Raw genomic sequence first — 20,000 nt, forward strand, 5'->3', positions numbered from 1 at the left:
TTACCTCAGTGACGTATCCCTTTGTGCGCCAATCTACCTCCTCGTCTACCTCAATTCCTTGCCGCACGTATGCACTAGCGTTTGATCTCTCGCTCGGTGGCCCGATGTTGGTCAGTACCGTCTCTCTAAACTCCTCGTCCGTCTACAAACAGTTACACATAAGTCACAACATTGGGGTATCAATCTCATCACGACAATATGATGTGACCATGTCTCCGAATTCGTTCATCTCTAGCTCGAAACCGAGATCGCGTGCATTGTGGTCGTCGATGATGGCCATGTTGGTAGACCAGATATCGAAACGATCCATTTCGTCAGCCTGTGTCTCGTACTGCTTGTTATGTTTCGCCTTCCACTCGAGCCAATCCGAAGACGGACGAGCTGTAGTGATCGCAACACAAATAGCAACAAGAAAGACCTTCATCTCGCAACTACGACCGAGAGACAACAAATGATTGTTTGAGTGTCCGATACAGAAGTTGTCACGAGAAGATGGTCACGAGAAGATGGTCACGAGAAGATGGTCACGAGCTTAGCTGTTTTTTCCGCGTCCCACTCGATGTGCCATCTCTCATTGGTACGCGGTTGGTATTAAGAAGGGGGAGGGGGAACACATGCATAAGTGTTGGAGTAAATGCGTTGGAGTTGATTGAAGAAATGCGATGCATCATCAGTGGTCACACATGAGGATGCTAACATGCTGGATCAACACGATCATATTCAAATTTGACAAAATAATAATAAGATTTATGGAATGTGTCTGTTCAGACTGTCAACAGGATTAAGACTAACAAGCCAAGCAGACGTTAGTCTCTTTCACAAAGCAAAGAAAGATCTAGGTCATTGAGTTCAGGTCTTCCTTCCATTCAGACTTGACACAGAAATACAACGAAAAGATCCTGAAATACGACCCTCTTCAGGTTGAACTCAAACGAATGTATCCACGGTGGAATGTCAAGCTATGTTCTCTGATTTTGGTGCACTTGGAGCCGTTAGGAAGGATACAGTACCATTAATATTATTATCATCAAATCTTAATCTATCCCTGAATGTGACGCTGATGCAGAAATACTAACACAAATGATGCAAAAAGCTGTTATTCTAGGAACTCTCATCTTTCCCGACTGTTTCTGTACTGTAAGTATAGGTAGATGATGTTACTCCGCAGCGGCCTGAGGTTGACTTTTACAGTCCGACTGCATGTTGTTGTTTTTTGGGTAGTTGCGATGACAGTTGCAATAGTAATGTATGGCTTGTTTAGAGACGGCTGAGGGCTGATTGCAATTGTGTATCTGTGACTGCATGCCCAGCTATTTGTTTTGTTTTGCCTTTTGTGTACATAATGTATTTCTTACACACAAAATTCTGGTGCAGTTCCCATGAAGGGCAGTCGACAAACAGACAAACAAACAAAGAAATACACCAACAAGCTAACAAACGACACACTACATAAATATGAATTGATTTGCCAAAAATTGTTGCCGTTGTCAAAAATTAGACATGAGGATAACTAGCAGCCGTTGCGATACCGCAGTTGTTTTCACGGTTGCGGCTCATGTGTACGTATCCTTGCATGCCCCAGTGCTTGCCCCAACTGTTCTTCACAAGCCAGTAGTCTCCTTCTCCTCCATCTCCTCCTTCACTTCCGTATCCGACGGCGAGTACGCCGTGGTCTAGCCTTTTCTCGCTGCATTTCGGCTCGTAGTAGATGCCGTTACGGTAAAGCTGGAAGGAACGGTGGCTTGCGTCGATGGCGACGGAAATGGGTCCGATAGTGGCGACGGCCTCCTGGAGGGCGTTCTCGTCGTCCTTTGGAATGTCTGTAAAGCCTGAGCACGTAGCTCCAACGTCTGCAAGTTTGAAGTGACACTTGACTTCATCCTGAACACAAAATTCAAAACAAAATGCATAGAAAGGATTAGGAGCCATGTTGGTATCCAAGTGTTGTGTTTGTGTCTCTCACTTTTGCTTTGTATGGGTAACTTGCTTCTGTGTCGATTCCTTTGTTCTTTTCCACGTATTTGAAGGCGTTGTCCATCAGTCCTCCCTTGCAGCCCTGGTTTCCTTCCCTTTGCGAGCAATCCATGAGGTTTTGTTCACTAAGAGAAACAAGCTCTCCCGTCTTCTTGAAATGTTGACCCTCAAGCGATCCCGTCGCGCTGAAAGCCCAACATGAACCGCAAGCGCCTTGATTTTTGATCTACAATAGACAGTATACGCGTGCTGCATGAGTAAATTAATCATGTAGCCATGCATCACACATGTACATGTGTGCCTGCATGTGTCTGACCTCTGTCACATAGCCTTTGGTCCTCCAGTCCACTTCAGTCGGCAGTTGCTGCAACTCCTCGTGAACGACCAACACCGACCTGCTGCTGTTTCTTGCGGATCCTCTGTAGCCCAGCAATGTCTCAACGTATTCTTCATGCGTCTGTATTCACACATTAATTTTAATAATTTAAGGCGAGCAATGTAGGTTTCTAGAGCCTAAAACAGTCCGGGTCGCATGCATTTCTTACCATATCTGCAAGGTAGTTCATTCCCAGTTCGAATGCGAGTATTTTGTTTTGCTCTGTGACGTATTGGAGGTTGTCTTTCCATACAGAGTAGCGGTACCGTTCTTCTTCGTCTGATGTGTAGACCTTGTTGTTTTCCGTCTTCCACGTCTGCCAGTCGGACGAAGGAAGAGAGTGGGCGAGAGCGAGACAGGTGATTAGAGTTGCAAGCTTCATGCTGGATTAGTTGCTGCTGTAGCGTTGTAGGAGGTGGGGACGAATTTGTCACGTGCAGTTGAGATATCTTAACATCTAGATGTGTATCATATGACTGTGTTGTTATGGCTACTAATAGATAATTATTTAGAGTCAGTCGATCACGAGATATCTACACGAGATTCCAGCTCAAAGTCAACGTGTGCTATGTGATAAATAATATAGGGGACGTCATTCTCCACGAATAGATCATGACGTTTTAGGTGGGAAGAGTCTGAGATGGGAATGCTGGAAACGTCGCGTCGGACTGCTTTGTGCGTGCGTCCGTGTGTGTGTGTGTGTGTGTGTGTGTGTGTGTGTGTGTGTGTGTGTGTGTGTGTGTGTGTGTGTGTGTGTGTGTGTGTGTGTGTGTGTGTGTGTGTGTGTGTGTGTGTGTGTGTCACGGAAGGTGCATCTTCTTTGCAGAAGTGGCGTACAACGATAGACTGCCGGCGGGTACAGTACTAGTATGATAATAATATATAATACATAAATAATATATTAATGTATAATTTACAATACAAGGTAACCTCTGACCCTCTCGCCAAAAGTCTGACGCGACGGTAGGGCCTGGCTACGCGAGGCTAGTGCCGGCTGCGCACGAGGGCCTGGATGCGAGGCTAGCTGCAGTGTCCTGACCAAAAGCGAATGTACCAGCTTTCTAAATACAGTGACTTTCAAGAGTGTGAGTCTGTTGCAGAGTGTAAATACAATCGCACACATAGACCAGATGCATTAACTTAATTCGCTATACCTTTCATTCAATTGTTACTACCTATACCTAGACAGTAACTGATACATTGTTGGAATGACCAACCACAACACAAAAAATGATGCCAAAATAGGAGAATTACCTAAAGTCATTCCTCTTTCAATTCGTTCTAGTTGACGACGAAGAGACACTACCTCCCGTTCTAGAGTATCTATCCTCCGAGTGGCATGCCTGTCAACTCTTCTATCAACGTTATCATCATCATCGTCATTTTCATCATCAATGACGTCATTAATATCGTCGTTTATAGAATCATCAAATGAAGTTTTACTCTCCCCTTCATCCTCATCATCTTCCTCATCTTTGTCTAGAATCCCGTTTTCTTCCGTCTCCTCCGGGATGTACACCGTTATTCTCGATGTCTGTCGATTAGAAGGTGGCGTCTCTTTGTCTATTCGACTGCTGTTGATTGGCTCTCCATCTGCTGGCAATGGACGTGTCTGAAACTCAAATGTATCATCAAGACGTTCTGCTCTAGAACTCGTCCTGGGACCTCCGCTCGGAGTCAAATTCTTATCCAATCTTATGTGCTCTGGTACACTCATTATTGGCCTTTCGGTTATCATTGATTGAAAGCTCGTCTCCATTACAGAATTGTCGACAATTTGACGATCTCTTGTCACGTTTTGAGACGTAAAAGAGCTGGAAGCCGGTGAAGACGACTCTCCCGTAACTATTATTCTTTCTGGCACTCTCATACGATGAGAAATGTCAGCAGAATCTGCGAATGGGGTCGACGCCATCACCACGTAGTCAGGCTAACGCACGCTAAAATAGCACACGCCCTACTTGCTTGTTTTCGGATCTGGAAAACTTTTGAGCGCTGCGAGGACATTTGTTGCACAAACTCTGCGTGGAATGGCTGTTAGTGGGTCTAGACAGAAAGCGTACGTCAACAAGTGTCGACTGCAGTTTTACTCAATTGATTTGTTTTGTACGTTGATCTAGAGATCTGAAGGTTGTAATACTGGGATCGAGTAGTGTAGGAAAGACGAGTCTCATACAGCGCTATCTGAGTGGACACTTTGTTGAAAATCGGCCATCGGTACGTTCACACACACACACACACGCACACACACACACACACACACACACACACACACACACACACACACACACACACACACACACACACACACACACACACACACACACACACACACACACACACACACACACACACTGCACTCACAGGCATATATTTTTGTTAGACAATTGGAGCTGCGTTTTCAGTAAAACAATGGGGAAACTTTAAAGTGGCTATTTGGGTGAGAAACTTTATTTTTTGATCTGACTGCGTAATTGCATGCTTAAGTTATTGGTAGGTCGTTATATGATGCAGATCTATACATTATGTTATATTTTCAGTTGGAAACTTAAATTACTGTTTTCTATCTAATGTATAGGATACAGCTGGAGAAGAGAGATTTCGAGCTCTCTCATCCTTCTATTCGCGTGATGCATGTGCAGCTATTCTTGCCTACAGCATAACAGACAAGAAATCATTCGAAGAACTCCAGAAGCACTTCCTCTGTCTATTAGACCACGCAAGAGAAAACTGTCTTCTTGTAGTTGTCGGAACAAAGTCTGACCTAATTGATGAAGATGGACGACAGGTTGAGTTTGAAGTTGGTCAAGAATTTGCAAAGCAAGAAAACTTACGACGCAACGATTATTTTAGCACAAATGAAGCTAAAGCCTCAACTGCTTTTTTTGAGACGAGTTCCAAAACTGGTGAAAATGTAAACGAACTTTTTCAGTTTTTGGAGAAGACTCTGCTGTCGAGACTGAAGGGCAGTGAACGTGATGGTGTCATATCGTTAGATAGAAAAACCAAGAGTAGTGGAGGCTGCTGTTGACGTTACAGTGGCTTGAAGTGCTGTCTATTTTTAGCCGTAGTTAGTTTCATATTTTGTAAGTAATTGTGTGATTGAATGATGATTTTTGAATAGTTAAAGGACAGAGTGTAGGGCATCAGTTGTTCTGATCATTTGCATCTGTCTAGAGTATGTGGTATGTACTCTATAGGACATCACTCTCATTGCTTTAACTAATCGAGGGGCTGAGCTTACTTATATATGTTAACGACAGTTTCAACGTCATGAACATGCTGTCGTTCACATTTTGATGTGCATAGATTGCTTGTTGTGCGACTGTCTGTCTGTCTGTCTGTCTGTCTGTCAATACATATATTTTTCATAAATAATCTGTTTGTCTATGTCTGTCTGTCTGTCTGTCTGTCTGTCTGTATGTATGTATGTATGTGCATGTATGTATGTATGTATGTATATATGTATGTATGTATGTGGCTCAATTGGTTAGAGTGCAGTTGGAGATTGGCAACATCCGGGACCTTCGAGTCAGAGTTTGAGTGCGGGAGAGCCACATACATAAATTCCCTTGGGCAAGGAACTAACATACAATTGCCTCACTCTCCGAAGTGTCAGTTCTGTCAAAAGAAGCAAAGAAGAAGTGACATGCAATTTTAATCTATATGCTTTAGCGTGCGCTAACAAACGTGCGTTAGAGCGCGTTAGATTACCATGCAGTTTAACGTGCTTTAGTTCGACTTCTGCGCCAACGTGGTGAGTTGTGAAATGTTGCGTGTGCTTGATTTTTGGCTTGAAAGTTGTATGTAGTCGTGCGAATAGACTTTCCGCATGTTTAGAAATTAGTATCCGCCGTATCGTCGTCATGTACAGCTCATTGACCCTTTTTTCTGCTAGAACGTCTTTAAATCGAGCAATCGGTCCTTGAATCACGCTCAAGATGGTCAAGGGAGACAAGGCGGTGTGGAAGTCCGAGTATTTCCTAAAACTACAGGTCAGAAAGTCGAGTTTTGTGTCACGTGGTCGACGTTTTCACTCGTCTGGCTCGATTTCGCAGCGTCTGATCGAAGAATACCCCAAAATATTTATCGTCGGAGCCGACAACGTTGGTTCGCGTCAGATGCAGCAGATTCGAATGTCACTTCGTGGGATGGCGGGTGAGAATGCGGTGCCACCCACCCCACCCACCCCGGGGAGTCATTGTGTTGAAGTACACGAGTAACGCATTTCTGTGTTACAGTTGTATTGATGGGGAAAAACACGATGATTCGAAAGGCTCTTCGCACTTACATGGAAAGTAATCCAGCACTTGAAAAGTAAGATTGATATCAACTACGATTTGATCATACGGGGTTTTGATGCAGTTTTAACGTCACGTGCTTGTAACAAATACACGATGTGGATACCCTCAAGCTCGCAACTTGAGGCTCTGTCTGGTGGCACGGAGCGAAGCCTGATTGGTAGCCGTTTGGTTGCTGTGGGCAACTGTTATGTAGTAGATTCCGCCACAATATCGTAAATTAACACTGTCTCCTGGAGATGTGTTACGTTTTCGTAATGTCATCACCAGTTGATGCGGTGCATTGCATATTCCTTGAGCTTCTTGTAGTCACTAGTGACCGTAATCAAGGAGATAAACCATGCAATGAATAATTTGTGTTTTAGGCTGTTGCCGTTTGTAAAAGGTAACGTGGGATTCGTTTTCACAAATGGTGACTTGAAGGAAGTGCGAGACAAACTACTGGAGAACAAGGTAGACTGTGTGTGTGTGTGTGTGTGTTAGTGAGAGACAAGTAACATGTGTTTGTTAGGTTGCTGCTCCTGCAAAAGCTGGTGCTCTTGCGCCTATTGATGTGTTTGTTCCAAAAGGCAACACGTTTATGGGACCAGAGAAAACGTCCTTTTTTCAGGCATTGTCAATTGCCACCAAGATCTCCAGAGGAACCATTGAAATATTGGTATGTTAATATAGCCAACAGTTACATTGATGTTGGACAGATTCATTAAATAGACTGTTGTGGTGGAGAGATGCATCTCACAATACACTAGACTATTGTATTGGAGGGATGCATCTCACAGTACACTAGACTGTTGTATTGGAGGGATGCATCTTACAGTATACTAGACTATTGTATTGGAGGGATGCATCTTATAATACACAATGAACTCATTTATTAGATAAACGAGGAGCACCTCACTACCACATGGCCATCACACTTAAGAGTAATGCGGTGCCAGTAAAGTAATAGTAAAAGCTCTAACAAGTAATGTACAACTAAAATAACTAAACTACGATAAACAGAACTAGATATTGTTTCTGGCTAACCATATTTTGAAAGATTCTTCAATTGTCACTTTTACGATTGATGATAATAGTTGACGTTGATTGTGAGGAGGAATAGAGATGACATCAAGGAAGGGGAGAAGACTTGGAGTATCAATAAAGCCTCTAGATCCTATTTGAATATTTAGTTGGTTACATGTGAAGCCTTTTGATTTGATGGTCATCATGAAGTCTGTATACCGTTCTGATTTTCTTTTATTTGCATCAAAAAAGTTTGTTTTGAAAGGGATTGTTAGTTCTATGACATAAAATTTGAGCGTATGATTATTCCAAATCAACATGTCAGGCCTTTGTGCAGTAGGAATGATGTCAGATGGAAATTTTACTTCATAGTCTTTTAAATCAGCAAAGATGTTGAATTGATGTGGTAGATGGTTAATAGCCGCATTATAGAGAAGACTGAGAACAGAGTCGTGACGTTGATTGTAATGACGACATTGTAAGAGGACTGAGCAATTATTGAGAACGTGAAGAAGGGTTTGACGTTGATGACATAGAGGACATTTATCACAAGAACGTTTACCCCATAGGACAAGATTAGCATTTGAAGGGAGGGTATCAGAAACGGCATTGAGGACAAAAGAAGGTTGATGATCAGGAAGACAAGAGACAACATTTACCCAGACGTCAGATGCACAGTTTTCTAGACGGAAGATGGAGCCCTGGACATTTAGATTCTTAGTTCTTGCAAGAAGTTGTTTTTGGTGTTCCTTCTTTAGTCTTGATTTGGTGATGTCACTCAATTTTGCTGCAGAAGCACCTGGTGTTTCAGATAGTGACTTTGCTGCTTCTCTAAAAGCAGAGAATCTGTTGCTATACGATTTATTATATGCTTGACTGGTGGCCAAAGAGCGGACACAGTTGTCATGTGAGGATAAGAGACGGGCAGATTTTGAAGACTAGAGGGAGATGGAAGACGTAAACAAACGGGGTTAAGCCAAGACCAGCATTTTGTGGGAGGAGGTAGAAGATGGCAGTACAGGCCAAGCGACGAAGTTTACATCATTTCTTGAGGTAAGATGTAACAATTCTATCTAATTCATATTGCAGCCAACTTGGTGAAAGAGGAAGTAGAGACAAGTAACACGACAATCTTGGGAAGATTCCATTTTGGTATAATTTTAGTTTCCACCGGCAACTAACAGAGCAAGTATCCAATTTCTGCATCAAAGTCTTTGCCTTGCTTATTAGAGAAGATCTGAAATTATCATCAGACAAGTTTCCATTGATTGGCATTCCAAGGAAAATGAAAGACTCAGAACCAAGAAAGGGAACAGACTCATTAGAAATTGAAACCGAAGGATCACGAAGATGGAATTTGGGTTTAAAACTCAGACCTAAACAGCTGCATTTGGACATTTTAATGGTCAGTTGGGACCACTGGCACCAGTCAGACACAATATTACACAATCGCTGTAAACCAGAAGGCGACTTTGATACTAGGGTAACGTTATCAGCGAACAGAAGAGCATTGATCTTGTGAGATGAACCACTAAGCGTGTAACCAAAAGGCTGAGTCTTCAACATCATAACGAGTGTGTTTATGACGGTGTTAAAAACAATGACCGAAAACGGGTCACCTTGGAGCACTCCAATATTGCAGGGCAACATGGATGTTGCCCACTTCACAGTGGAAACTTGTAGCTGAAGGTTTGAATATATGTTGGTGATGACGGACAGTAGATGGTCTGGAGCATGATAGAGTCTAAAGCATTGTAAAATGAGCCAATGTGGGACAGAACCATAGGCATTGGCAAAGTCAAGCCAACATATTGATAAGGTGTGTCGACTTCTTTTAGCGTCAGCAATAGCTGACCTTAGCTTGTACTGATGTTCCTCTGTGCCACATATACCAGGGAGAAAAGCCTTCTGAATTGATGTATCAAAGAATTTATTTTCCAACATAAATTGGCACCATCGATCCTTGAGCATAGATGTGTATGTCTTACCAATACACGGTGTTAAGGCAATAGGTCTAAATAAAGAAGGATCGTGGGGATCTTTGGATGCAGCAGGCTTGGCAAAGAGACGTATGACACCAGTTTTCCAAAGTTGTGGGATGTAGGCAGAAAGCCAGCAACAATTAAATAGATCCAGCAGTGCAGGCAGTAGAGAAGGACACATCTTGAATACAAGATAGGATAACCCATCCAGAGGACTCGGAGCTGCAGAATTTCGAGTAGATTTGATTTTCTTAAGAATCTCAGAAGTTGAAAATGGACGAATATCAAAGTCATGAGAAGGAGGTTGAGGAGAAGACACACCAGAAGGAAGCACAGGAGGGGAGGAAGAGACTGTTTAGAGTAAGTAGACTGGAAGAAAGTATAGGCTTCATCAGCAGAAAACTGGCAGTACATTAGAGGTGTCAGAGTCATCAGAGAACAAATCCTTAGAGAACTTCCAAAAGTTGGTTGAACAGCGTTTATTAGCATTTCTAGCAGAAGACTTGAGATCCCGTTTATTCATGACAGCTTTCAGTTTACTATGACGTCTAATTAGTTGGTGAAATTGACGAGCAAATGGTGTCAATTCTGCTAGAGACGCCCCTTGTCGTTTGGCTTGACGAAATTTGCATCTAACTTCATTCTTAGTAGACCTCAGAGCATCCAGTTGAGCTTGATTGTTGGCAGGTTTCCGTTTGCGCTTACGAGATTTCAGACCATAATACAGACGTTCGGGTATGACTTGATATTTAGATTCAACACCAACTGCTTCCAAAACTTTTGGGACAACAGCAAACTGTACCCAGTCATTCACATCAGACCACATTTTAACATCAGAGGTGGGAGGAAAGCTGAGTCGTGGGAGGAAAGCTGAGTCGTGGCAGAAAATTATCGCAATGAGAAGAAAAGGTGCTCTGCGTAGCGACATCAGAAAGACCGCAGTGCTGACGAGGCGGGATCGTTTCTGATGTTGACTTATCAGCAGATATAATAGTTTCACACCTGCGTAGCATGTCACCATGAGGTTATTCTAGTAGGTGTCGCCTTATAAACAGTGTTGTGGTTAGTGGTGATGGTATCTGTTGTCACGTAATTAGCTGTGACTGCATCAGAAACAGGATAGTTGTAATGGGGAGATGCATCTCACAATACACTAGACTATTGTATTTGAGGGATGCATCTCACAATACACTAGACTATTGTATTGGGGGGATGCATCTCACAATACACGAGACTATTGTATTGGAGGCATGCATCTCACAGTACACTGGACTGTTGGTAGGAGGAGCTTCATAATTATTGTTGTTTATTTAGAATGATGTTCATCTGATCAAAGAAGGTTCGAAAGTCGGAGCATCCGAGTCGACTCTCTTGCAAATGTTGAAAATCATGCCTTTCTTCTATGGCCTCAAAATCTTCCACGTGTACGAGGAAGGTTCTGTGTTTAGTCCAAGCATATTAGACATCTCAGACGACGATCTACGGCAGAGGTTTATGGCAGGAGTCTCGAATGTCGCTTGTGTGTCTTTGGCAATCGGCTACCCCACAGTCGCATCAGTCCCTCACTCGATCGTCAATGGATTTAAGGTATGGAATCTGAGCTGTTTGTCATTTTAATTGGGTGGATCAAGTGGTTCTTTGTACCTGTTGATCACACACACACACACACACACACTGAAAGGTTTTTACTTTACAATTTATGGACTTGAGGCAGGGAAATGAGTGAGTGTGAGAGGCTATAGTAAAACTTGTGTGTGTTGTTTTAGAACCTCTTGGCTGTTGCTGTTGCTACTGATATCGATTTCAAAGAAGCCGACATGGTTAGTAAACAAGTTTGTCAATGTTATGTGCTTATCAACTCATTGCTTGTTGTGAAGGCTAAGCAGTTCCTCGCCGACCCTTCTGCGTTTCAAGTTGCTGCTCCTGTTGCTGCCGTCGTCGAAGAGGAAGTTTCCAAAGAAGAGGCAAAGGAAGAAGAAGAGGAAGAATCGGACGATGACATGGGACTCGGCCTGTTTGACTGAACATCATAGAACAGAAGCGACTCAAATAGTGGTGTAATAGTGGAAAGATATCAGCCGAGTCAGAGTGTGTTGTACATGCTTTTGAGCTTTGTTTCCATTATTGATGGTCAAATTGTTTACAAAAGTTGTATGAGCACAGGGTGACTTGCAAGTTGGGGACGGGCATGAAAGGACATCAGAATAGATGAACTACTGTATGATGCGGTGTTTGAAATTTTATGGAAGATGTAATTGTAATCTTGGTAACTTAATAAAAAAATTTTAATCGACAAGGAGTTTAACTATTACATATATTTTATTGATATCAATAGTGATACTGATTGTACAGTACTGGCAAGCAAACAAAATCCTAGTACAGGATTTGAGAGATGTCACTCAGTCTGACCTGAGTAACTCCACTATTATACTCTACAGCATATTAGAAACAAAATCTATTGAGTTCACCATAACTTGAATGGGGCCGACTCCTCGAGAGGGGACCCGCGATCCACCAACGGGCGCAGACTGAGCCTGGGTAGAAGAGCAGACGAACGACAGTTCAATCGCCTCTCCACCCACCGTTCGAGAGTTTACTCTGAACACACACACACACACCACACACACACACACACACACACACACACACACACACACACACACACACACACACACATTTCTTTTCCAGTAGAGTATATTGTTTTAGGTTGCACCAGACTAATTAAGACCAAAGTGATGGTTAATTAATTATTATGAATATTGTGCAAAATTGTATTATTAATTATGTGTGCAGCAATTTTGATTTCCGTGTGAACGATAGGTACATATGATAGTTATAGAGTTGGAAGGACGGTGTGAAGAAGAGAAGAAGACAGAGTGTACGTGTACAGTACCATCGTATGCATGTGAACAAACTTGGTATGCATACAGTTCAGAGCCATATATATATATATATATATATATATATATATATATATATATATATATATATATATATATATATCGGTTGTATAATGCAAAGATAATTCTAGAGAGATTGTCTGTAGATTGCTCTAATGACGTTCTAGACTTTTGTAGAGTGGGGGTTTGGGTTGGTTTTGGGTTAGTTTTTAAAAATGTATGCACTGCGTAAAAAATATATATAGGCAAATCCCATAAACTAAAATTACTGTCATTATATATGTATATATATATATATATGGCTCTGATAGAGTTTATAGCCTCGGTCTCCCAGACTCGTGTAGCGCCGATTCAAATTGTTTTAATTTTGAATTTTGAATCGGCCAGTCTGGGAGGTTGAGGCTATATAGAGTTCAACTATCTAATTAGCAAGAAGTATTACATGAAACTTCAAATTTTACAATTTTACAATTTTAATTTTATTGAAAAACACGCCCACCAGCAAAAATTGATTCACCCGCTCCTGTCAACAGTTCATTATTTGGTCACGTGTAACGCGGTTGCCTCGCGGGTAGGTCGGTTGCACGCAGGTCACGTGACTAACCGTTATATTTATGCCCAACGTCTCACACGTCTGGAATTAAAAAAATTTTGTGCCTTCTTGTAACTTCAGATGCGTTAGCTTAATCGTCTCGCGCATCCATAGCCTTGGGTGTCGCACGTGCCGAGTAGGCGTGCCGAGTGGGTGTGTTAGCTGTTGGCTGTTTTGGGGTCATCCGCCATCGCCTGCTGCCCGTCGCATTTTTCGTCATGGACAGACATTGCGACACGCGCAAAGCTTCACCCTACCAGCAGCAAATGGCCGTATTCCAGGCGCGCAACGTCTCATCGAGCAAAATCGGCACGGCCATTCTTGTTGCAAATGCGCGCAGCGACCGGCAGCTGGAGGAGAAGATTAGGTCGCTGGAGAAGGTAAAAGATATGGAGATGAGGAGGCTCAACTGGGAGCAGAATCAGTTGAGGCGAAGTCCCAATTTGCGGCGACATGAGATGGGAAGGTAAGTGTGTTTGTGTTGTGTAGAGTTTGTTTGTTTGTGTGGTGATTATATCCGATAATTCTCACGGCAATATGGTTTGTCAAGTTGGGAATGTGATGGTTTGAGTCATCAATTGTTTATGTTTATCCGTGGTTTGCGACCGCATGTTTCTGGAATACGTCGTTGGCACTTCGAATTGCACCCTATACCTTGTCTGGCAGTCACGTGCCGTTAGGACATCACGTGCTTGGCCCGGGGTGGTTAGTTTGCTAGCCACGCCCCTTTTGGAAAAGTCTGGTTTTGAGAGAGGACGTAGATCTAAGACACTGGTGTGTGTGTGTGTGTGTGTGTGTGTGTGTGTGTGTGTGTGTGTTTGTGTGTTTGTGTGTGTGTGTGTGTTTGTGTGTGTGTGTGTTTGTTTGTTTGTTTGACAATTTTTGTTTGTTTGTATTTGCACATGTGCGCATGTCTGTACATGTAGGATGGTCTTGACTCCTCAGATTGCTTCAGTCTTGTGTAATCACAGACATATGCATGTGATGCAACTGTATGTACCCAGAAAATCTTTCTTTGGTCTTCACTCGTACAGAGACATGCATGCTCCTGTACATATTAAGCTGATGAGCATGTAATTGAGTAACAGTTGTGGCTAGCAAGCACTGATATCAAACAGTAGTTGCAATGCTATACATACATGCTTTCCATCGAATTGTCTGTTTATTGCATTTCTTGCTATTAACACAGTCGATGCAGCTTGGATTCTAGAAGTGCGACTCGTCTTGATGCAATTGCTACCCCAACATTACATCGAAGACGTGAAACATTTCACGTCGAGCCTCACAGTATCACTTGCCTGTCACATCACAGCCCAGAACTCAGTTACTCACGTCGGGTAAGATCTAATCCATCAAAGCGGCCGGACACACCACGACCAAGAGCACTCAATGTGTTACTCCCAGACTTGGGACTTCGTTCAATGCCCAACTTGACGGGCATTGATGAGGTCGAAGATGTAATTTTATCACCAACGACGCCCCAGGCACTTCCAAAGAAGCTAAGAGAAAAAAGAAACTCACAAATGACACTTGCAGCTCATAGACAAGAAAACAGTCTGAAGTCGAAATCTGGCAGCAGTCTCTATCATCTAGAATCGCCCACAAGTCAACCAAACCATTTCAGTGAGCGTTTCAAGCATCATACGTTGCCCAGTCTAAATTCGTCGTCACTGGTGGTGCAGCATAACAAGCCACTGTCGAGGTCTTGGGCACAACTAAGTCGCACAGAAAACAGCAGCTAGTATGAGTAGAACGTAACTAATATAGTTGTGTGTATAAACATTTACGGAACAGATTGATCTTGTGAAAATGAGCAACCCGGTGTTGTTTTAATAAAACTCGTTTTACAGAGCCGGATGTGGCTATACTGTACAATAGCATATTTGTTGATCTGTGTGTCTATCTATATCGTTCTATATGTTTCACTGAGCTTTGTAATACAAACCCTTCTATTGAATCGATCACATATTGCAGTGTCAAGTTGCCTGTCTATCACGATGCCGCCTCACACACGGTGACAGGATACAGGATATGTTACACACTCTGGATCCGTTTTCAGACTGACTCACAGTCTGTCAGTACCTTTTCGTATGTGGGCATGTGGCCCTCATGCTTCAATCACAACCATTCAATGAATAATATACATCAAAATATGAGTAAGTCAATCGGCAGACTATGAAATCCTGTGTAATGTATTGACTGCCATGTATCTTGAAAATACAACATACAGTTGCCTAAACCATGCAAACTGACTTCTATGCTGTTTCATTGCCTGTACTGCCGTCCAATATTGCTGCCAACTAGAAATGACCTCAACCATGTCTGACTGCTGTCTCCACAAGTATGACACACAGATATCCAAAACGCCGATGTATTTCCTCAGTCTGTTGACAGTGAGTAGCTGGAGGGCGATTAAACTTTTGCCAGTATTTCTTTTCACTAACATTCTGTAGCATCAGAAAGGGTTTTTAAAAGGTTGGAGAGTAAACTAGGAAATAAGGTGATCGTTTACTGTATTGCATTGAATAGACTGATGTGATTCAAATGTCCAGATACACCGTGTCTGTCAAATGTTATTATCTAGACAAACAAACAAAGAAATAAAGAAACTAACAAAAAAAGACAACATACGTATGCATGCAAACAGACAGAAACAGACAGATAATGGTTTATTCATCCACACATCTCGCATGGGCACAATAAACCATTGTCTGTCTGTCTGTCTGTCTTGTGTTTTGTGTGTCCTGTGTGTAAAAGACATGATGATCCACCGCTGCAGTGAAGACTATCTAACAGTGTCTGTCCTTTGTGCCTCACGTGAGATAAAATCTGGCCTTAGATCGACATTGTTTCAGTGCCTCATTGCAGCAACATCTCCATGTGACTCTATCTGTAGCAAGTTTCTCAAAATTGTGAGGGTCAATAGAGCAGCTCTTTAAATTATCTTTAAGGGAGTCTTTGAATCTCAATTATGGATCACCTTGATGTCTCTTTCCTTCTTAAAGTTGTCCATACAAAAGTTGTTTAGGGATTCTTGAATCTGGCATCGTAATCACATGACCAGCCCAACGGAGTTGACTTTTAAGGAGGTAGAACTCCAATCCACAGACACCAGCACAAGACAGGATTTCTGTGTCAGGAATTATATCCTCCCATTTTAATATGGCAGATCTGACAAAGATATCTCATGTGAAAACCATTGAGTTTTTAATATCACGCCGTAAGACACCATGTTTCATTGGCATACAATAAAGTTGGTAGGACGACTGCCTTGTACACATCTATTTTAGTCTTGAGTTTGATATCATGCCTTTTCCATAATTTCTTTGAAAGTTTGCATACATACATACATTTTTTGTTATTATTAAAAGCTGGTACAGCTTCTAAATCAATCTAAATTCTTTACACTAAAGCTAGGTTTACAAAAGGTCCCAAAGGCTTCCAAAAAGATATGTCCGACTTCCTTGCACAAACAGTTCGTATACGTCAACGTAGATAACACTTAAAGCTGTTCATAATTCCAACGGGAGGAAGAGTTTTTCTTTTTGTCCAATAGGTGGCCATGAGAATGACGAAGAAAGTTCTTAGGTTTCCAGTTTCATTCATCAACTCCAATGGGTGGAGGGCAGTAGGTGGATTTAAGGATACCCTACTCAATAAGAGACAAGCTTGCCGTAAGAGTCCTTTCCATATTGAGCAAGTATTGAATACATGTTCAATGGTGTCGTCTGGCTGGTGGCACGCTGGACACTGACGTGTTGTGGCAAGTTTAGCCGTATAGAGGACTGAGTTAGTTGGCAGAACCCGGTGCAGAAATTTCCATGCTATGCCCCATTGTAAAGGCGTCATGTTTTGAGGAAAATCCCATTGTGAGAGCCATTGTTTGTCCATAATTGGTCCCTATGAGGCCTCCCATTTTTCCTGGCACGGTGGACGGCCTATGTGTTTAGATAAGAGACATCAGTACAGTAAACGTGTATTCGCATCTGACAGTAGCAGTGGTTTATCGGCTGTGCTGAAGAAACAGAGACGTGCCTGCCAATGTGGCATTCTATGTTCGGAAGAGGGCTCTTGATGGGGGAGGCTAGTCCAATATTGCGGAATGGCATGTAAAACTTGAGGGTAAAATTTTGCCGCGACCGTTCTGGCATCTGGAGATTGTTTGGTCCATATATCTTTAACGTTGAAGAAGCGACATCTAGCTAGTGAAGGCTGAAGTATGGGGCGATTGGACTGGTCTTTTATAAGGTGGTTTCCCCACAGAGGTTCTTCGGCAGCATCTTCATAATACTTGGGAGGGGCAAGATCCCGTCCTCTGTCAAGTTTTCTCCAGGACATGTAAAGTTGGCAATAAAAGGATGAAAGCTTGGTGTAGTTGCGATGGTCGGGCATCCAGCCTGAGGTGGCAAAAACTGCATAGCCCATGTTGTATTGTCCACTGAGATGAGATAGTTGCTGTCGAGCGAGGTCTTTCCAAGCTGCTTGATTCTTTTTATCAAACAAGCGTCGCATCGTTTGGAGGCGTATTGCCATTAGTCTAGAAAGGAGATGAGGCATGCCTAGTCCTCCATCTCTACTTCATGAATACACACCAATCTTTTTATTAGTGGTGGCGTTTTAATCCAAAGAAAATCCCAGATAATGTCTTGGAATTGCTGTAACGTTTGATGAGGCATCGTATATGTGTGTGCCGTGTAGTATATTTTGCTTAAAGCGTATGTTGACAGGACGTGTGCTCGCCCTAGGTATGACAGATCTCGACTTTTCCAAATGTCCAATGTCTTTTTCAGTTTCTCTAAGACCATTGACCAGTTTTCTTTCATAGATTCATAATTCAAAGGACTGAACGTTAGGCCAAGAATCTTGATCGCTGTGGTAGTCCATTTTATTTGCAATGGGTTTTCTTGACGTTCCCACTTTCCAAGCCATAAGCCAACCGACTTTTCTCGGTTGAGGTGTGCTCCACTGGCAGAGTTATAAACCGTTAGTTCATCATTTAAGGCCTGAAAGCTTGTCTCTGTTGTTAGAAAAACAGTCATGTCATCTGCATAACTGGATACTTTAATACTATCTCTGAGAGGGTCGTCAACAGTTGGCACTCCTTGTATGATAGGCTTTTGTCTTATTACTGACGCTAAAGGCTCGAAACTGAGAACATATAAAAGAGGTGTCAGTGGACATCCTTGTCTGACGCCGCGGTGTATGTCTATTCTTGATGACAGATATCCATTGACTATGACGTGACTGCCAATGTTAGAATACACTATTTTTACCCATTTTTGGAAAGAGGGACCAAACCCAAAAGCACTGAGTACTCTAGACAGATGTGTCCAGTTAACCCTGTCGAAAGCTTTTGTTTGATCTAGAGAGATGACAGCCAAATCTTTCTCTGTACCAGAGCACCAGTGAAGTACGTCTCGGATTGTTGCGTAATTGTCTTGTATGGCTCGATGGGGAATACTACAACTCTGGTCTGGGTGGATGATTGATCCGATTACTTTCTTTAGACAATTTGTTAGAGCTTTTGTGATTATTTTGTAGTCGGTATTCAGAAGGCTGATGGGACGCCAGTTTTTGAGATCATTACGATTTCCTTTCTTATATATGATACGGATGATTCCGGTTCTCTGGCTATACGAAAGAGAGGTCTTTTCTTCGACTGCGTTAACCATTTGCACAAAATCGTCTCTAAGCAGTGACCAGAAAGCTCTATAAAATTCTGTTGTAAGACCATCCATGCCAGGAGACTTGCCTGCGTGTAGTGTTTTGAGAGACTCTGTACATTCTTCCAGCGTTAACGGACCTTCACACGAAAAACTGTCTGTGCATGTTAATTGTTTGTTGAGATGAGACAGAGCTTGCACACTAGTTTCGTCGTCGATTGGTTGCTCTCGGTAGAGGTCGGTATAGAATGTTTGAGTAAGATGAAGACAGGCATTTGTGTCTGTGGCTCTCTTGCCTTGATAGTTTAGTTCAGTGATACAGTCTTGAGTTCCTTTGATGTTTTCTTTTGCGGTGAAAAACTTACCCGAAGTTTCTCCACTCTCTATCCATTGTGCTCGGCAGCGAACCTGTTTACCTTGAATATATTCTTGCTCATATTCTTGTAAGCATTTCCGAAAGAATTCTGCTCTTGAGACTGCCGTGATTTGGCCGTTTTGAATTGCGCACTGTGCTTTTTGTAGTGATTGTTCAAGTCTGGTCCTAGTTTTATTTCGTTTTCTTTGGCGTTGAATTCCATAACGTATTGACAAAGATTTGATATGAGCCTTTCCGGTGTCCCACCATTCGAGAAGTGACAAAAACCGTGGTTTCTGATATTGCCAGTGTAGCCAAAAGGCGGTGACTTTCCGTCGGTAACAAGCCTCAGACAAAAGACTTTTGTTAAGTTTCCAATATCCCCATCCTCTAGTACATGTTGACGAAGCTAGAAGTTTGAGAAGTATACACGAGTGGTCACTGAACGCTGTGGGAAGAACAGAAATCTCATGTACTTTGTTTTCCAACACACATGAGGTTAGGAACATATCTAGTCGGCAGGCTACTGGTGGATTTGATCGACTCCATGTGTAACCCGGAACATCTGGATGGCATTGTCGGTATATATCAGTCAAGTTGAGGGTTGAGAGGAGCGTGTAAAGTGCAGCAGTGTCGCTGCTCCTGGGTCCTAGTTTTGCTTGGGACAGTTTGTCCATACTGGGGTTAAGGACGCAATTGAAATCACCACAGACAACCAGTCTTGGTGAATTCTGCAGCTGTGAAGTCACGATTTGATAGAAATCTTTGCGATCAGCTGAGGACGTTGGTGCGTAAAGGTTGACGAGGTCAAACGTGAGGGAAGGGTAGTTTACTTTCATAGATAAATAACGT

The 20,000-nt window shown here is 42.5% G+C and overlaps 8 protein-coding genes across 9 annotated transcripts in view; 3 read left to right on the forward strand and 5 right to left on the reverse strand.

Moving 5' to 3' along the window:
- LOC134195359 (procathepsin L-like) overlaps positions 1-535 on the reverse strand; it is a 1,693-nt gene extending 1,158 nt beyond the window's left edge. Inside the window, exons 1-2 of the mRNA XM_062664376.1 lie at positions 209-535; positions 5-142 (exon numbers count right to left, since the gene is read on the reverse strand). Of these exons, the coding sequence (XP_062520360.1) occupies positions 5-142; positions 209-424 (354 nt within the window). The 5' untranslated portion in view covers positions 425-535. The remainder of the gene's footprint in view (positions 1-4; positions 143-208) is intronic.
- A 751-nt stretch (positions 536-1,286) lies between these two features.
- LOC134195509 (procathepsin L-like) lies at positions 1,287-2,776 on the reverse strand. Its single transcript, XM_062664542.1, has 4 exons — positions 2,520-2,776; positions 2,291-2,431; positions 1,964-2,200; positions 1,287-1,881 (listed from the first exon to the last, which is right to left on the reverse strand). Exons 1-4 carry the CDS (start codon positions 2,730-2,732, stop codon positions 1,495-1,497), a joined length of 978 nt encoding a protein of 325 aa, XP_062520526.1. The 5' UTR covers positions 2,733-2,776; the 3' UTR covers positions 1,287-1,494.
- Positions 2,777-3,452: 676 nt separating this feature from the next.
- Positions 3,453-4,265, reverse strand: LOC134195602 (trigger factor-like). Its single transcript, XM_062664652.1, has one exon. It carries the CDS (start codon positions 4,263-4,265, stop codon positions 3,522-3,524), a length of 744 nt encoding a protein of 247 aa, XP_062520636.1. The 3' UTR covers positions 3,453-3,521.
- Positions 4,266-4,273: 8 nt separating this feature from the next.
- Positions 4,274-5,614, forward strand: LOC134195604 (ras-related protein Rab-20-like). 2 transcript variants are annotated; one of them, XM_062664654.1, is made up of 5 exons: positions 4,274-4,409; positions 4,471-4,567; positions 4,734-4,790; positions 4,929-5,138; positions 5,204-5,315. In XM_062664654.1, the coding sequence occupies exons 1-5, from the start codon at positions 4,381-4,383 to the stop codon at positions 5,210-5,212; spliced, it is 402 nt and encodes a 133-aa protein (XP_062520638.1). In that variant the 5' UTR covers positions 4,274-4,380; the 3' UTR covers positions 5,213-5,315. The 2 variants fall into 2 exon arrangements, with proteins under 2 accessions (XP_062520638.1, XP_062520637.1); XM_062664653.1 differs by having other exon boundaries at positions 4,929-5,614.
- A 439-nt stretch (positions 5,615-6,053) lies between these two features.
- Positions 6,054-11,786, forward strand: LOC134195401 (large ribosomal subunit protein uL10-like). Its single transcript, XM_062664425.1, has 9 exons — positions 6,054-6,107; positions 6,249-6,345; positions 6,409-6,508; positions 6,592-6,667; positions 7,017-7,104; positions 7,163-7,309; positions 10,953-11,225; positions 11,405-11,458; positions 11,516-11,786. Exons 2-9 carry the CDS (start codon positions 6,292-6,294, stop codon positions 11,660-11,662), a joined length of 939 nt encoding a protein of 312 aa, XP_062520409.1. The 5' UTR covers positions 6,054-6,107; positions 6,249-6,291; the 3' UTR covers positions 11,663-11,786.
- Positions 8,950-10,921, reverse strand: LOC134195403 (uncharacterized). The gene has a single exon (XM_062664426.1). It carries the CDS (start codon positions 10,657-10,659, stop codon positions 10,030-10,032), a length of 630 nt encoding a protein of 209 aa, XP_062520410.1. The 5' UTR covers positions 10,660-10,921; the 3' UTR covers positions 8,950-10,029.
- Positions 11,787-13,286: 1,500 nt separating the features above from the next.
- On the forward strand, positions 13,287-14,872 carry LOC134195334 (uncharacterized). The gene is made up of 2 exons (XM_062664345.1): positions 13,287-13,596; positions 14,320-14,872. Exons 1-2 carry the CDS (start codon positions 13,349-13,351, stop codon positions 14,870-14,872), a joined length of 801 nt encoding a protein of 266 aa, XP_062520329.1. The 5' UTR covers positions 13,287-13,348.
- Positions 14,873-15,276: 404 nt separating this feature from the next.
- The window catches only part of LOC134195335 (N-acetylglucosaminyl-phosphatidylinositol de-N-acetylase-like), a 7,665-nt gene continuing 2,941 nt past the window's right edge, over positions 15,277-20,000 (reverse strand). Inside the window, exons 4-5 of the mRNA XM_062664346.1 lie at positions 15,643-15,710; positions 15,277-15,577 (exon numbers count right to left, since the gene is read on the reverse strand). Of these exons, the coding sequence (XP_062520330.1) occupies positions 15,304-15,577; positions 15,643-15,710 (342 nt within the window). The 3' untranslated portion in view covers positions 15,277-15,303. The remainder of the gene's footprint in view (positions 15,578-15,642; positions 15,711-20,000) is intronic.

Source organism: Corticium candelabrum, chromosome 20, assembly GCF_963422355.1.
Source record: "Corticium candelabrum chromosome 20, ooCorCand1.1, whole genome shotgun sequence".
In the NCBI taxonomy this organism is placed as follows: domain Eukaryota; kingdom Metazoa; phylum Porifera; class Homoscleromorpha; order Homosclerophorida; family Plakinidae; genus Corticium; species Corticium candelabrum.

Bases quoted from the DNA above. Each gene is read 5' to 3' on its own strand.
- LOC134195401 (XM_062664425.1), top strand. From the start codon at position 6,292: ATGGTCAAGGGAGACAAGGCGGTGTGGAAGTCCGAGTATTTCCTAAAA. The intron at 11,226-11,404 runs GTATGGAATCTG...GTGTTGTTTTAG, and splicing joins CGATCGTCAATGGATTTAAG to AACCTCTTGGCTGTTGCTGT. The intron at 11,459-11,515 runs GTTAGTAAACAA...CTTGTTGTGAAG, and splicing joins ATTTCAAAGAAGCCGACATG to GCTAAGCAGTTCCTCGCCGA.
- LOC134195334 (XM_062664345.1), top strand. From the start codon at position 13,349: ATGGACAGACATTGCGACACGCGCAAAGCTTCACCCTACCAGCAGCAA. The intron at 13,597-14,319 runs GTAAGTGTGTTT...CTATTAACACAG, and splicing joins CGGCGACATGAGATGGGAAG to TCGATGCAGCTTGGATTCTA.
- LOC134195604 (XM_062664653.1), top strand. From the start codon at position 4,381: ATGGCTGTTAGTGGGTCTAGACAGAAAGC. The intron at 4,410-4,470 runs GTACGTCAACAA...ACGTTGATCTAG, and splicing joins AGTGGGTCTAGACAGAAAGC to AGATCTGAAGGTTGTAATAC. The intron at 4,791-4,928 runs GTGAGAAACTTT...TCTAATGTATAG, and splicing joins ACTTTAAAGTGGCTATTTGG to GATACAGCTGGAGAAGAGAG.
- LOC134195403 (XM_062664426.1), bottom strand. From the start codon at position 10,659: ATGGTGACATGCTACGCAGGTGTGAAACTATTATATCTGCTGATAAGT.
- LOC134195509 (XM_062664542.1), bottom strand. From the start codon at position 2,732: ATGAAGCTTGCAACTCTAATCACCTGTCTCGCTCTCGCCCACTCTCTT. The intron at 2,201-2,290 runs GTCAGACACATG...TGTCTATTGTAG, and splicing joins CCAAAGGCTATGTGACAGAG to ATCAAAAATCAAGGCGCTTG. The intron at 1,882-1,963 runs GTGAGAGACACA...TTTTGTGTTCAG, and splicing joins GTTACCCATACAAAGCAAAA to GATGAAGTCAAGTGTCACTT.
- LOC134195602 (XM_062664652.1), bottom strand. From the start codon at position 4,265: ATGGCGTCGACCCCATTCGCAGATTCTGCTGACATTTCTCATCGTATG.